Source organism: Centrocercus urophasianus, unplaced genomic scaffold (genome assembly GCF_019232065.1).
Source record: "Centrocercus urophasianus isolate 14NV4802_14NV808 unplaced genomic scaffold, USGS_Curo_1.0 seq_34, whole genome shotgun sequence".
Classification (NCBI taxonomy): Eukaryota; Metazoa; Chordata; class Aves; order Galliformes; family Phasianidae; genus Centrocercus; species Centrocercus urophasianus.
In genome coordinates this window covers 315040-330253 of record NW_024884911.1, presented here as the reverse complement: position 1 = coordinate 330253, position 15214 = coordinate 315040, and the positions used below count along the sequence as shown (strand labels likewise).

The 15214-nt window shown below is 47.3% G+C and overlaps 1 protein-coding gene across 3 annotated transcripts in view; it reads right to left on the bottom strand.

Moving 5' to 3' along the window:
- Positions 1-15214, bottom strand: part of LOC122166805 (discoidin domain-containing receptor 2-like) — a 37859-nt gene that overhangs the window by 7053 nt on the left and 15592 nt on the right. For all 3 annotated transcript variants that reach the window (XM_042830848.1, XM_042830849.1, XM_042830850.1), the window contains 10 exons: positions 13086-13233; positions 12777-12882; positions 10015-10201; positions 7160-7406; positions 6093-6185; positions 5435-5592; positions 4987-5182; positions 3555-3799; positions 938-1059; positions 385-582 (listed from right to left, as the gene is read on the bottom strand). In XM_042830848.1, coding sequence (XP_042686782.1) covers positions 385-582; positions 938-1059; positions 3555-3799; positions 4987-5182; positions 5435-5592; positions 6093-6185; positions 7160-7406; positions 10015-10201; positions 12777-12882; positions 13086-13233 — 1700 coding nt within the window. The remainder of the gene's footprint in view (positions 1-384; positions 583-937; positions 1060-3554; positions 3800-4986; positions 5183-5434; positions 5593-6092; positions 6186-7159; positions 7407-10014; positions 10202-12776; positions 12883-13085; positions 13234-15214) is intronic.

Below are 15214 nucleotides of genomic sequence, written 5' to 3'. Positions count from 1 at the left end.
TTTCTTATTTGCCTGATGAAATCTTTCCTTAATGAAGCTCCACACTTGGCTCTCTGTAGGTAATATTGTTCAGGCATCCAGAGAATGTACCAAACATCCTGAAAGCCCAAAAGCAATTCCTGACTTTATCCCAAAACTCTATCTGCAGTGCAAGTGGCCTGCTGCTGAATGAATGCTTGATGCAACCTCACTAATGCAAAACCAGAAGAGCCCACACTCAGGGACACTTCATGGGAACAGAGATCTCTGCAGGCCTCAAGAACAACATCCTCTGCAAAGTGAAATCAGTGCCCACAGTTCGTGCTGGGGCCAGGCTGGAAGGTACAGAAGGAGCTGGTAGCTCTGTGTTGCAGACTGAGCTGAAGTACAGGCAGCTCCTCTTACCTGACACAGGGAATGTTGTTTGAAATTGCAAATTTGCTGTAGATTTCCCTCTGCGACAGGAACTGATTGAGGTCCCCATTTTCCATGTATTCTGTAATCATGCACAGCGGGTCGTCGTGCACACACACCCCCAGAAGCCGGATGATGTTTGGGTTCTTCAGCCGAGACATTATCTTGATCTCTTTCAGGAAATCATTTCTTGTGAAACAGAAAACAGAGATTTGAATCCTAAGCTATTCCTCTGCCTAAGGAAAACACAAGCAGCAGGTAAGGAAATCCCTGACCAGAGATATTTACACATCTGCACACAGTGAGTTTGAAAGATGGTTCTGGCCTCGCGTGCAGCATCCACCCCTTCCCCAGAAAAGGGAATTAATACAGCATTTCAGTTTGACGTTGTTTCTTCCCACCCTCAGCTCTTTGACTGCATCCTTACACAGACACAAAGCACACACCAAGGCCTCTCTCACAGAGGTCATCAGGGTTAACCCACGTGAAGCTGTTGCTTGGGCAGTATTTGCTTTCCTTCTCAGGTGGTTGGCACTGTGCTTACCTGGCTGTTTTGTTGACATCTGATCTCAGCATCTTCACTGCTACGAGAACTGGCTGGTGAGTGAATTCTGTGGAAGGGACCCCCAGGAACTCCAGCAGGCCATCAGCTTCACAAAGATGCACCTGCAGGGCAGAAAGCAGGGGTAACTATGAGAGTGCAAGCAGAAAACAAGAGGAAAACAATCTTACACTGAGGTCATCGGTTTGCTGGCAGAACGACCAAGTGAATGATCTGATAGAAGTGATGTGCTTCTGATGACAAACAGCCCATGGGTTGGCCCCAGATTCTGGACCTACACCACAAAGCCCATAAACACAGACATGGACTGCAGACTAACAGGCTCCCAGTTTACTCCACAGACGTAGACCACTGGTGCAGTGCACAACTAAGTGGGGGTCAACCTGCCCAGCAAGCACTAGAGATGCTCAGGAAGCCCCTATGCCTGGGGTTGTCTGCTTTGTGCTGCACCTGCACACAAACACTGCAGGCTGTAGCACACTGGGTATGTACAGCTTATGCACAGCACGTACAGAACTGTCCTGCAGCCTGACCTCTGAACTGAGGAGCATCCAGAAATCAGACAGCTCTCCAGAGTCCTTTAATTCCAGAAAAAAAAGGGAGAAATGCAGGTGTGTCGTGGTTTGAACACATCACCTATTAGTGCAACCAGAGGTGAATGCTCTGAGGAAAGCACTGAATTCAGGGTCTGTTCAGATAAATAAATGAAGAGCCACATGAAAATACTGCCAGGATTGTATAAAAAAAGATGGAGGAAAGGGTGCAACAAAACACTTGCTTGAGAATTTATCAGAATGCACATTCAAGAGGAGAACTGGACAAACATTGCTGTTTGTGAGTGTGCAGGATGGGCAAAAGGACTGCAGGAAGGGAGCAGACTGGATTTGCTTGCAGCAGCAATGAAACATAATGGGAGATTAGTTTTATATGAAGAATGCAGCAAGAACTTATGCAAGAAGCAAGTGAATAGCAAATGGAAACAGCACAGAAAATGGACAGGCCTACAAATCAGAAACAGAAGTGCAAAGAAGCTGCAGCAGTTACATGGAGAGTGAAATCTCATGGTCAAAGAACAGTTGTGAGATTCATTCTCATCAAATTCTGGAAGTCTAGCAACATGAAGCAGAGACCAGACGTACAAGCCAGCAGTAAGAAAAAGAGCCGTGGTACCAAGGGCCTGTATTGAAGGTGCAGGTAAGTGTGTCACTGTTTCCAGAAAGCTGATGGGTAACAACAGAAATAAATGGCTTGGGAATTGCAGAAGCTCTGGGTGGAGTGAAAAATGCATGGATGAGCCATGCTGCCAGAAGCAAAACTGCACACTAAGGCAGAGCAGCAGAGCAGAGCTTACAATGGTGAGCAGTTTGGTAAGATTAGGTTGGTGAGATGGAGAGAAAGAAGAACTGTGATGCAGCACCTCTGCAGAACTGAGGGGAAGAGCCTGTGATGTCAGGAAAGAAACAGGCCGTGAATCAAACTCCAAGGAAAAGGGGATGGAGAACCTGGCTGCTGCTGATCAACAACAGAAAGGAGAAGGAGAAAGCTTTAACAGTTATTTAAAGGAAAGGAATCAGCAGGAAAGAGAAACCTGAAGCAAAATAGTGAGGAAAATCCTCACATTTTTGGAATGCAAGCCAGGACAGGGCAGGATCTATGCCACAGCAGTGGCTGACTGCCAGGTGAAGGAGATTGAGGATGCCAGCACCTTTCCAATAGAGAGATCCAGACAGAAGTGAGGGGGACAAGGGAAAAGGGCTGTGCTTTGCCAAAATGTAGCAAACAGAATTTCTGAGTGAGGAAAAGCTGGGGATGATAGAGACACAGGTGAAGAGGAAAGAGTGAGGGGAGCATGTGGCTTAGTACGGAACCAAAGCAGGGAGAAAAGAAAAAGCCAGGAACAGAGGGAGCTCAAAAGGAGCCCAAGGAACACAGACAGTGCTTGGCAGATGCCAGATGTGTGCATCATGCTGCCTGGGGCTTCCGAGGCAAACTGGGACTTGAGCAAGAAGCGACGCCAGAAAATATGTGAGGGCACCACAAAGCCTGGGCAATGTCTGCCTCGGCCAGGGCCGGCATGAAGAGCCCCATCAGAACCAACACCTGCTCATGTGAAAACTGTTTTCACCCAGAGTGAATCTGGCTCAGCTGGAGTCAGTGACATACAGTCACATGCCTACAGGTGAGGGACAGCACCACACGTTTGAGATCTCTGTGGAAGGGCATGAAGCAGCCTGAATTCACACTGCCAGGCCTTTCCTGCAGGTCATAAACAGGGACACAGACAGCAGGCAAAGTTTGCCTGCTACGAAAGGTTCCTGTGTGGCACCGGGCTGCAGCCTTGCAGGGACAGGATAGGGCTCTCTGCAATAACAGCACCCCGGTCTAAAGGAAACTGTGCCTTTCCATGACAGGGGTTTGGAATTAGATGATCTTTAAGGTCCTTTTCAGTCCAAACCAACAGCAGAAGCATGTATTAAAACACTATCTTGCAGGTATCCCAGTCCCCAAGGACAAAGTCATGCCAGAGTGCAGCTGAGAGGATTCGTTGTGCCAGACATCTCCTTTCTGCTAGAGAAAGCATGGAAGAGAATGGCTGTACCTCTCCAAACTGTCCTTCACCCAGCTTCTCCTTGAGTCGTAGCTGCTGCCGTGGGAATTCACCAACAGAGATGTCCTTCTTGGTAAGGGAATCCACTGTGAGGGCTGGGACTGCATACATGTTGTTGCCTGTCACGCCTTGGAGATGAACGATGTCTGTTTCAGCATAGTGAGGAACATTGTTCTGAAAGCCTTGGTGAGGGGTGGACTTGGTCAGGTCAGGCTCAGCGTAGTCCCCACTGCACACTGGGGAGAAAGCAAAGACAGGTTGAGTCAGACTCTCACTCCCTTAAAACCAGCATGGCTGGCTTCCACTCCTGAATCCTGCAAACCTCTGGGAATCCAGCTTAGCTGCGTGCATGTTAACCTCACAGCAATGTGCCAACCTAGATGGAAGGCTGCTTCGTTTCAAGTAGGGCTTAAACCAGAACAAACTGCACTTCTGCAAGTTCCACAACAAACAGTCGTGAGTTACAAGTGAACTTGTGTTCATCAGCTCCCTGCTCTACCCAGCTGGGAGAGCAAAAATTCTTGCCCAGACATGGAAGCACAAGCCCAAAGTGGTTACCTGTTTCTGATTCATCCTAAGTTTGATCTTTTTACTTGACAGGGAACGTCGCCTGCAACATGAGACTTGCTCTATATTCCTCACTGGAGACTGGGGCCTCCATTTTCTCTGCAGTCTGATATCACACCACCTTATCTCTTCCAGCTCACTCACATAAATACCACGCAATAACTCTTTATAAACAACTCCCCGTACGGTCAGTTATTACACAGAACACGTGTCCTGCTTCATCCTGACTCAGTCCACACCAATCTCCTCATGTAGCATAATGCTGGACCTCAGCAAGTTGTTGCTTGAGGAACGCAGCACTGCCCTTCCATCCCCCGAACAGCAGCACAGACGCCGAGTACAAAAGCCTCTGGGAAATGCTCCCTTCTGTGCACATCCTAAAGCTCCCCAGGGGCTGGAAGCCAGCACACCACTGACAACCCTCTGCTGCATTTGCCTCTGCTTTTTCTAATGGAGTCTCCAAGAGCCCATGCTGCAGGAAGACGTGCTGAAGGCCTTCTCCTCCTCCTCCCCCAGGCAGTCTGGACAGCGTGGGAGCGCTGCAGGCAGTGACTCCATTGCCAAGGGGCTGATGAGACACGATGACTTGCTGCTGTGATTGCCAAAATCAGCTCCTAAAAAGATGACCTGGCTAATACATAAACAATCTTTAAAGAGAACAATAAAAGGCCACCACCCTTCAGTGGGGGCTGGTGCTCCATCTGCCAATGTTACATACTAAAAAGCTTCTGAGCTTCAAAATGCTGTCTTTCCAGTGCTGCACTGTATTAAAGACGACTACTCAGACACTTTAAAAACGTGAGGGAAATAATAAGAGAACAACTGCTTAACTTCTGGAGTCTGACGATTCCCTCACCTGAATCCTCTGCACTTTGGGATAGCTCTGGAAGCTTGTGGAGCAGCGTAGTCGGCTGGTGATATTCCAAATCCAGTGGAAAAGCACGTTCATAGGTGGGATTTGACTGGTGGATCTGGGTCTGGTTGTTGGCAATGGTGTAGCTGTAGAAGGAGAGGCGAACTGTGGCATCCTCCTCCAGGATTCGGCGTGGGGCCTTCAGAAAAGAGAAAGAAAAAGCTGCTGAGGTGGCGCTCAGTTTGAGTCATAAACTGACTGCAACTGCCACTACAGATGTCTCCAGTAACATCTTGGACAGGGCCCCACACTGCCCTGCTGAGGGACCAAGGTTTTAGCTGCTAGAGGGAGCAGAGGAAACCCTGTGCTTTCCACAGAATTCAGAGCTCTTTAAGGGTTAATTCTTAGATCTGAACACGTGCCTGCAAAATAGCCCCACTGTATATATTACCTTTTCCAGCCTTTTTTGAACATATTGCTTCCAAAGAATAATGATTATAATCAACAGGAGTAGAAGAATAATGGCCACAAGGCAGCCCACAAGGATGGAGGTATTGGAGTCATCTGCCTTCTCTCCTATCCAGGTGCTCGTTACAGAAGATGTGGTTTCTGCAAACAGAGAGGAATTAACAACAACCTGCCATCAGTAAAGCACAGGCTGTTACACATGCTGGCTAACTTCCATGAGATGGTGCCCCTTTCTACAGACTGGTATAGAAAAGATCTTAGATCACAGCTTCTTGAGTATTAACATCAGCTGTGTTCCCATTTTGCCCTGGTTAGCCACAATATGAAGGCTCACAGCTAAGAACTGTGCAGAGAACTTCTGATGCTCTTAGCATCAGAACAAACTCCTTCGATGGCTCCATGTACTTGCAGAGTTTCACCAGTGGCCCACGTCCACTCAGCCTACTTGCTCTGTGAGGCAGCATAGGGCAGCTGAGGGCAGGAGACACAGCTGAGGCTTGGAGGACTGTAAGCTGCAGCCCTGAGTACGAGGGCAACAATCAGGCCATACCCAGACCTACAGAGAGGGAGAGACCACAACAGCTAGGATGTCACCCCCAACCCTCGAGCCCTTGACACAACGGAGTGACAGAAGCCCTTACCCCAGGTCCCCTCAGTAACATTGTAGGCTGTTTCCAGGGCATCTGTAGTGCTTGTGGCTGCCGTAACCAAAATAGGATTTACACTCTCCATGTCTGTGGGAGAGGAATGAAAACGTCAGTCCAACAAAATCTCTTTGCTCCTGCCAGCAGTCAGCGTAATCCCAAGCATGACCTCTGCCTTCCAGAGTGAGCCTGGGCTGAGACCCACACAGCAGATCCCGAGCTGAACTTCCCAGCCTGCCCAGCAGGAGCGTGCAGAGCCTGCACAGCCTTTACTTCTAACCACAGCAAACTGCCACTGCATGCAATATCCTTCCCTGAGCCTGGGCAGAAAGCTGGTACTGTAGCAAAGGCTTTTTTGCACCCATCATCTTTCTTCTTCTCCTTTTAGCATGATTAGCAGAATCATTGTACCAGGCTGCACCAAGAGCCTGCCAAGTCCCATGTGCAACAGGGAAGGCAGCCAGCAGGGGCTGCTATCAGCAAGATAAGGAACAAGCTGCAATTGGAGCAGTGCTTCCCTACGATTGTCCCCTCACAAGAAAACATCAGAGCAGAAAGCTGGAGCCACAACCTTTGTACATCAGTGACGGCTGCTTTCTTCAAGGCTCTGCCCACTCCCCTGCCAGACCCTTTCAAACCACCTCATGGTACTGACTTCTGCTGCACAGTTACAACAAAAGTTTCAGGCTGTTGCATTGTTTTTGCTTGTTTTTAATATATAAACCTGCAATCTGTTAACTTCCATGCTAGCTACAGATGTAGTTCAATTATGCTTAGGGAAGGTAAAAATTGACCCCATGAACAGCACACAACTACCTTAAAAAAAACTGCCCCACACTTCAATTTTTGCCCTGGTTGTGCATTTGCACACCTGCATCATTGACAGCTTGAAAAGCATCCTCTGTAGACCTGACTTTCCTATACGTGCACTGCCCTCCCAACTCTCTGCTACCTCCTCCCCACTGCGCAGCCCCGCAGTGCCTTATGCTCACATCCTGCACCTGCACACCATCCCTTCCGCTCTCCACCCTTCCCAAGATCTACCTGACTGCAGGAACACTCACCTGACTGAAAGGAGATCTCACTGATCATCATCCAGGTGTCAGCGAAGTAGAAGCGGCACAGCACGGCTTTGCCCACGTGCTGATTGAGGGGGACGGTCACAAACCTGGCGCTGGGATTTTTGTCATCCAACACCGTTGCCACACCAACAGGTTCAGGCTCCCAGTCTGCAATCAGACGTGGTTTGAACAGACACTCCACCTTCTGGAAGATCTTCACCCCCTTGGAAAACATGTTGTTGCAGTGCACCTGGCAAGGAGAACACAGCAGGAAAGAGGAACAGTTGTTGAAATAAACAATTTAAGCCTCGTGGATTTCTGTTCATGAAGGTTTTCTGTTTCTAACATCTGTCTGTATGAATACTCTTAACCCAAAATAAATGATACAATAACAGCCAATTTTATCAGTGCTCAAAAGGCCCATATAAAAAAAATAAATCCAAGAAGCCTTGCACAATTTAAAGCTTCATACACCAACTCTTCTTGGTCACAGACCCTGCAAGGGAAAAGCAAACTGTACCTGGGCCCTAACCTCTTTTAGAAATCCTCCAGCTTCCACATTTAAGTGATGCCTTCCACAAAGCAACCACGCAATGTGTGTGACCTCAGGAAGAAATTCTCCCACCGTACAGCAGCAGTTCTGCTGTGGCTGTTTTCCTCACACTGCCACGTAAGCCCACATGCATCGTGCTCTTGGTAGCTCAGCCCTGCCTGCTGCAATGGCACCATGGGTTTAGGCAGCGATGCTGACTTTAAACTGGCATCACTATGCTGCCAAGTTAACATCTCACTAAAGCAAAGACCTCCTGAAGATCAGGACCAAGGCATTTTGGCACTGTACCCAGTGACTGGGAACCACAGGAATAAGGTGAACCTTAAATAGTTCAGTGCTTCTCACCATACACCTCTGTTTTCATAGCCACAGTGGTCCAGTCCTCCCTTAGCAACTCTAGAAATCATTTCCTAACAACTCCAGAGCATTAGCAACTGTGACAGCAGCCCTTTCCAAACTACATGCAGCTCTGAACCCCATTAATTGCACGACCTCTGAGACCTTGCAGTGAATAGCAGTGAAGCAGTAATGAGGACAGCAGGCCTGGGGAGAAGGAAGAAGACAAAAGAAGGGTAGTTGAGGGTAATTAAGAACAGATGAAGGATAGACAACATTATTCAGTATAGAGATACAGTCATCCATAACAAGGCAGCAAAGCCTGACATCTGCAATACACAGTTTGTGCTGTATTTGGATAGCAGTTGGATATGTTCACATCTTGGACTGATACAGAGACACTTTCTATTCCAAACACCACCTACTGAAGTCCAATTTTATAATGTACAAGCCTAAGTAGTTTGCAGTGCAGCTGCAGTATTTGCTATCCTTTATTTTTAGTACTTCCTTGGATACTGGGAAAATCAGAAGAGTAGAATCGAGCAAAAAGGTATCAAGATGTAACACAGAACAGTATTTACAGACCACCAGGTCTGTGCAAAAGGCAAAGCTGAAACAGCTCATATTTAATAAGGAACAAGGAATAATCTACGCTGATTAATACAGTTTTATAATGAAACACTAAATGAAGTATTTCTATGTGTTTATTTGGTTGATGGCTGTGTTTACATGACAGGCTTTCAGGAGGCATTGGAACACTTGTTCTGATTAGCATAATATGAGCTCATGAATAATATTCACATGATCAAAATTTGTCCAGTAAGTCTTAAAAAGAAAATAAAGTGAAGGCACAAATCATTCTGTAGGTGTTTTCCTAGGAGGAATGTGTTCCTCTGGACTGTGAACTCAGGAACAAAACTTCAGTGATTCTGTCTGCACTGGAAGCCAGTAACTTTGAACTGACTTTCAGCACGATACCAAACTCCTAATGAACACTGGCTCCCCATCCTTTGGCTAAGAGGATTAATATGATCACAAGATTGATAAACAAAGAGGAGTTATCCAAAGCCAGGGAATTGCTACCATTCTTTTATGCAGTTTGATGGAAACCCTGCATCCAGTCTCTGTACCTCCAAAGGAATATTGGCAGACAAAGAAAGGACTGGAAGACAGTTACAAAAGTGATCCTAGATCTCACAGGGAAGGCACTGCGAAGTTCAGCCAACCTAGTTTACTGAAGCAGTGATTAAGAACGTGATTCAACCGCAGTATAGGAGCAGGAAAGTTTCTGAGAAGGCAAGATTCCTATTTTTGGCCAGCAAAAGCAGGCTGGGAGCCAATGGTCGCAAGTTAAAAATAGACAAAAAAAACCCAGGGTATGTAACCACCAAAACAATTTACTGAAGGATGTGGTGGGTTCTCCTTCATTTGAAATCCGTACAAGAAAAGCCACTGACCCTTTTTAGAAGATTCTATTTACTACAGAATTAAAAAGTTCAGGTCATCCTCCTCCTCAGCGTAAGTGATTTCCCAGAGCACAGACTGAGGCGTCCAAAGAAGTTTATCATCAAAAATGGAAACAAAAACACGTTCTTTTCCTTTAAGGGTCACACAGGCCTTAAACTGAGCAGCCTGCATCCTAAATCCATCTTAATTGGCCACAGGGGCTGCCTAAACACTGCTCCAGGTGTTATTTCCCCAGTCGTTTAAGCCAAATACTGACAGTGTCCAAGATCAGAGAGGTACGTGCTGCCCTGCTTCAGCATCCCACACTGGGATGATGCCTACTCACATCGTCCCTCTGCACACATTCCATCCTCCAGCTTCGGAGATGGAACCCAAATCACAGAACAGCTTGAGCTGAAGGGACCTCAAGGATCATTAAGTTCCAGCCCCCAAACGAGGAGCCTGTGAGCAGGCAGACCCACAGCCCACCCCAAGGCTGCTGGAGGAGGACAGCACCCCATACCTTCATGGAGGTGAAGTTCCGCGGTCGGTCAAACTGAAACTCCATTTCTACGAAGCCCGCGCTGAAGCTCTCGTTCTTCCAGCCCACGTAGTCGTAGCCCGGCCACACGCGGTACTGGTGGCTCTGTGTGAAGTCGTCCAGGCCCAGCACGCCGTCCGTCAGCTGGCCCAGACCGCCATACAAGTGCCTGGCCAGGAAGAAGCACAGTGACAGCTCAGCACCCACAGCTCAGAAGTGAAAGCACTCAGCTCCTTTGGCTGGCACTGGGAAAACAAGCCTTTGTTTATTCTTAACGCATCGTGGACAAAAACCTCACTTCCTACAGTTGGGCAACAACCCATTTATTCTGTTCAAGCTGGGATTTTAAGGTCTTCCCTGCCTCGGAGGAGGCAGGAGTTTTTGCACTGACAGCAAAGCCAAGCTTTAGGCAGAGCTTCTCAACAACAGAAATGGAGACTACAGAAAGTGATACTAAAGATTTCCTGACAGCAAACTGCAGGGCAGCACTTCACAGAGCTGTGTGGAGGCACTGCTCCACGCTACCCTGGGGAAATCACTGGGGAAAGGTTTGCAGGAAGGCACAGAAAAGCAGGATAAAAAAAAAAAAAAAGCAGTGAGACCCTGGGCAGCTCAGCCAGTTGTAACTGGGGGTTTTTGGCACTGCTGCGTGTGCAAGAGGAGAGCATTATCAGTTCCATTGGCAAAGCTGATCAGACTCTTCTCCCAGAACCCTGTTTTGTTCCACTTCCTATCTGAGAGTGCAGAGCCCACCAGATCAGTGCTGGAAAGCTGAGTAAAAGATGCCAGGTGTGGTACAATCCTGACCCATCTGCCTTCTGGTGTCATCCCTGGAACGTCCCTCAGCCTATAGCAAGGAAAGAGCCAACAGTTCAGCAGCATTAGTGCCCAAGCTTGCTCCCTGGACTTGTTTTGTTCAGCTCCTCTAGGAAGTCTTTGTCACCTGGGCTGCTGCACATGCTGGAGGTCCCAAAGCCCATTTCAGGTGAGCCCTCAAATCAGCAGGCTTTGCAGAGGTACATATGCCTTGTGGACTCCAAAGCAGGTTAGCAGTTGGACAAGAGAAAGTCCCTTCCAGGCCAGCACGGCACACAGGCTTAAGTTCAGCTAGCTCTGTTTAGCTAGCTTAGCACAGTGAGCTTTGTGTCAGGAAACTCTAAATGCAGACAATCCCCAGCAAACTCAGCATGCTAAGCTAGCACTGGACTTCTAAGTGTAGCACCTGCTTCTTTCTGACCATAAAATCCTCTTTTTTTCTTCTATATCCAACCCCCACTGTACCAATGCAGTTTGAGAGTACCAGACATTAACCTAAGACACAGGTACCTGGTACCTCTCTATATCTCTCAGGCACTCAGAAGGTACTTCCTCTTCCCATATTTCAACCTTCAGCACGACATAACACAACTTTACAAAAATCACCACAAAGCATAAAGAACTTCAGGTAAAAAAAACCTCAAAGAAGCTGATGACAACTGCAGTTGGATGTGGAATGAAAGCACCTTAAATTATGACAGCAAATCACTGAAAAGTCACTGTTGGGTCACTTATCAGGCCTGCTCCTGCACAAACAGGGATATGCTGCCCCAAGAGGACATCCACACTCAAGTACTAAAAAGTTTAATGCCTTTTAAAGGTGCTCAAGTGTGCAAACAAAGCGGTCACGCAATGTCTACAAGTTCACTGTTATGAAGTATTTCAGAGACTGTTACATAAACCAGAACTGCCTCAACATAAGGAATGTGCCACCCAACCTAATGAATCTCAATTTTGTGAAAAGTTAATGGGCTTTGTAACAAGTTCTCAAAATCCAGTTATTTTAAGGTGTTTTTGTTTTGTTTTTATTCCAAAGCATCATCCCCAAGAAACCTCTATAGTGAGCAATCAGCCAACCTCCCCTCATCCCATGCTGGCAGTGGTGCCTCTGCTGACTTGAAGCTTCCCACAGGGAGTGATGCAGTTTTCCAAAGTGTTTCGAGTCCATCAGGGCTTTTTCAAACAGAGTACCTCAGATCTGTATAGGAACTCACAGGTATTGAGTGCAGGCCTAGCGTTCAGCTGCTGTGTACTTCATATCCATTTTACCCTAGAAACCTCCTGCAACAGTTTGAAATGCAGCCTGCATAAGCAACAGAGGCAACGGAAGAGGGGAAGGATCTTTATCTGTCCCAGTGACACGTGGGCTAAAGGGCCAGCCAGAGCTCCAGCTCCAAACTGGGGCAGAGTAGCAGCACCTTACGATATGCAGTATCAAAAACAGCTTAAAGCTGTACCTGACCCAACAAAGAAATAAGTACAATGGAGATGGTCAAAATTAGACACCAAGAGCGAGGAGGGCTTTAAGGCAACTAAATACATCAGGACCATCTCATCACATCATGCAGAGATGGAAGGCACGAACAAAGAGAACGTGAGCTGTGTAACAACATTCTTTTCTTTGAAGAGAAGCACTGACAACTTCCAGTAATAAAAAAAAAACACAACTCGTTTCCTGACAGCCTTTGCCATCTAAGAATGAACCCGTTATGTCATGAGCCCACATCCTCTAAAACAGGAACTAACAGCATGTCAAAGGCCTGGAACGAAACCACTGAAATAGCACATGCTTTGGAGCATTAAGAGCTTGCAGCTAGGGAGGTCTCACCAAAGAAGCATTCAGGATACGAGACATTAGTGACGAGGTAAGTAAGAAAGAAGAGATGATTTGCAGAAGGACTGAGAGAAAACAGGATGACTTCTCCCACCTGCGCTCCTGGTAGCCATCATAGGTCGAGTCATTCAGATAAACGATAGGAAAGCCAGGAGCTGCTATTGTCCCTCCTTCGGGGATGCTATAGGATGCCAAACCATCTAAAAAAGAAGGCCACACACCTCAGAAACACAGCAGCAGCCGCCTTCCATCATCTCTGCCCACACGACCCTTTTATTTGTGATGCAGACCAACAGAAGCAGTCCTGTTGGTCTGGAATTCCCTCTGCATACACAGGGACACAGGTGAGTCCCAGACAGTGGATGTGAGGACTACTTTGCAGTGACAAGCAACAGCTACTTACCGTACCAGACACAGCCATAGAGCTCCACCCTCATGCACACAGTCATGGGCAGCTCCGTCACAGGAATGACCCGCACAAAGCGAGCAATGATGGGAGGCCGCAGATCTTTCAAGACCACATCGTACGTATCAATGTTGCCCTGTATTACCTGGAAAAAGACAAGTCCTTATCAGTAACTTCTCCTTGTTGTGCAATCCATGCCTACAGTGCTGTCGCTGCATCCCGTCAGTGCAAGACTGGGCAGTTTTCCCACACAGTGTGGTTGGCACCTGCTGCTCCCCTCCTCCTGCCTGCTGCATGGCTGACAGGGTGAAGGGCTCTGCCACTTTGCTGCCTGCCCGCTGCAGACCCCTACCAGGCAGGACTATGATGGAGAGGAGAAAGGCAGGTAAAAGATGAACATACATGCTGACCACATGCTGCAGAGATCCTTGGTTACTTGTACATAACCACTGTCTTCAAGCAATCCTCTGTGTGCATTCAAACAGCAAGTAACTGAGCACCTGCCCTCACCATTAATTACCTTGTGGAGTGCCCTGATAGCCTTTTTCTGTGAAATGCTGCACAAGACAACAAAATTTCAGAGGTGCTGCAGTGCCTGGTGGATGGAAGTGCAAGCAGCCCTGCCAGACACCACTGAAGCACAGACTGGTGTGTCATGGACTTTCACCTTCACTGCAGTTCTGGGAACAGCCTACTGCTTATGTGACAGTCAGTGTGTGGAAATAGCTGAACTGCCAATCTCCCAGTGATGGACACAAAGCATGTAAGAGATTTCTGAAAGGACCTGCACCCATGGAGACAAAAAATCAGAACACTTCTGGCATCAAGAGTCACTCTTGGAAGGATGGAAGCAGAGGCTGTTCAAAAGGCCACATGGACTGCAACTGGTGGTGTGATGACAATTTAAAAGATGGGGGAGGTCAATAAAGGAGCAGAAAGTTGGTTTCATCTTCACATCAGCACAGACTGATTGTGGCTTAGGAGTGCAATGAGAACTAAAAGGTCATGCCATACTGCAGAAGGAAGCCACTCACAAAACCGTATCTCTCTGAAGATGATGAAAGATGAATAGCAGAGAAAGGCTGCTGAAATGGAGAGAGGTCACATCATCTGCTCAACTGCGCTGGGTCAGCTGTGAAAGTTTCCTGCACCTGGTTGTACATGTCTATGGAGCTGCACTGTGCCAGCAACTACCCTGAAATCCAGAAGGTGACTGGAGGGAGAGACCTTGCAGCAGGATCTAGGCAGATCACTGCATAATTACTGGTGACATGAAATTCAACAAGGGCAAATGTGTTCAAGAGCCATTTGGATAACGACCTCAATAACATGCTTCAACTTTTGGTTAGCCCCAGAGAGGTGCAGCTTTGACCATCTTTGTAGGTCCCTTCCAGCTGAACAGTTCCGTCTTTGGTAAAGAAGAACAGTCAAAAAAGATTGTTTCTGCATCTTCCTCAGGCTCCTCAACAGGCTTTTAATTGGCAGCCTCTTAACGTTCCTCTTCCTAAGACAAACACCCATGACTTTTTCAGTGAACCAGGGACATAGCTAAGTCCTGAATTCAGGAACCAGGAGACAGTGATTAACCTTTTCAGCTCTCGGACAACCTAAGATAGGAGATTGAGAAGCCAGGTAAGCTGGATCCACCACACCTTGCTGACAGAAGATGAGACCCAACAGGAGACAACATATGGCAGAATTTCACTTAGACTGCACTTGGATTAATTTTCCTCTTAAGAGGTATTTCTTATTCTTCCATGGCATTGCAGCCAGTCTTGAAGAATCCTGCTAAAAGAAGAAAGCTTCAGCCACCTCCCAGTCTCTCAGAAGAAAGGTACCTCAGCTCCATAACAGAAAAAGACATTCTTTTGCCATATAGAATGGTAAAAATAAGATAGATCTTGTCTAACACCTCCACAAGCTGCCATTACTGTTGAGCAAACTCAGCTGTGTGTGGATGAACTCAGCACCTGCTGACAGGATTGAAGCAGTGCTGCAGGCATACCATGGCACATGGCTGATGCTAGATACTATTGTGGGTCCAGAACTTCACAATCTTGCAACGGCAGTGCTAAAGGAGAGCACCATCCTTAACTGGTGTCAGAGACAAGGGGACAGCATCTTAA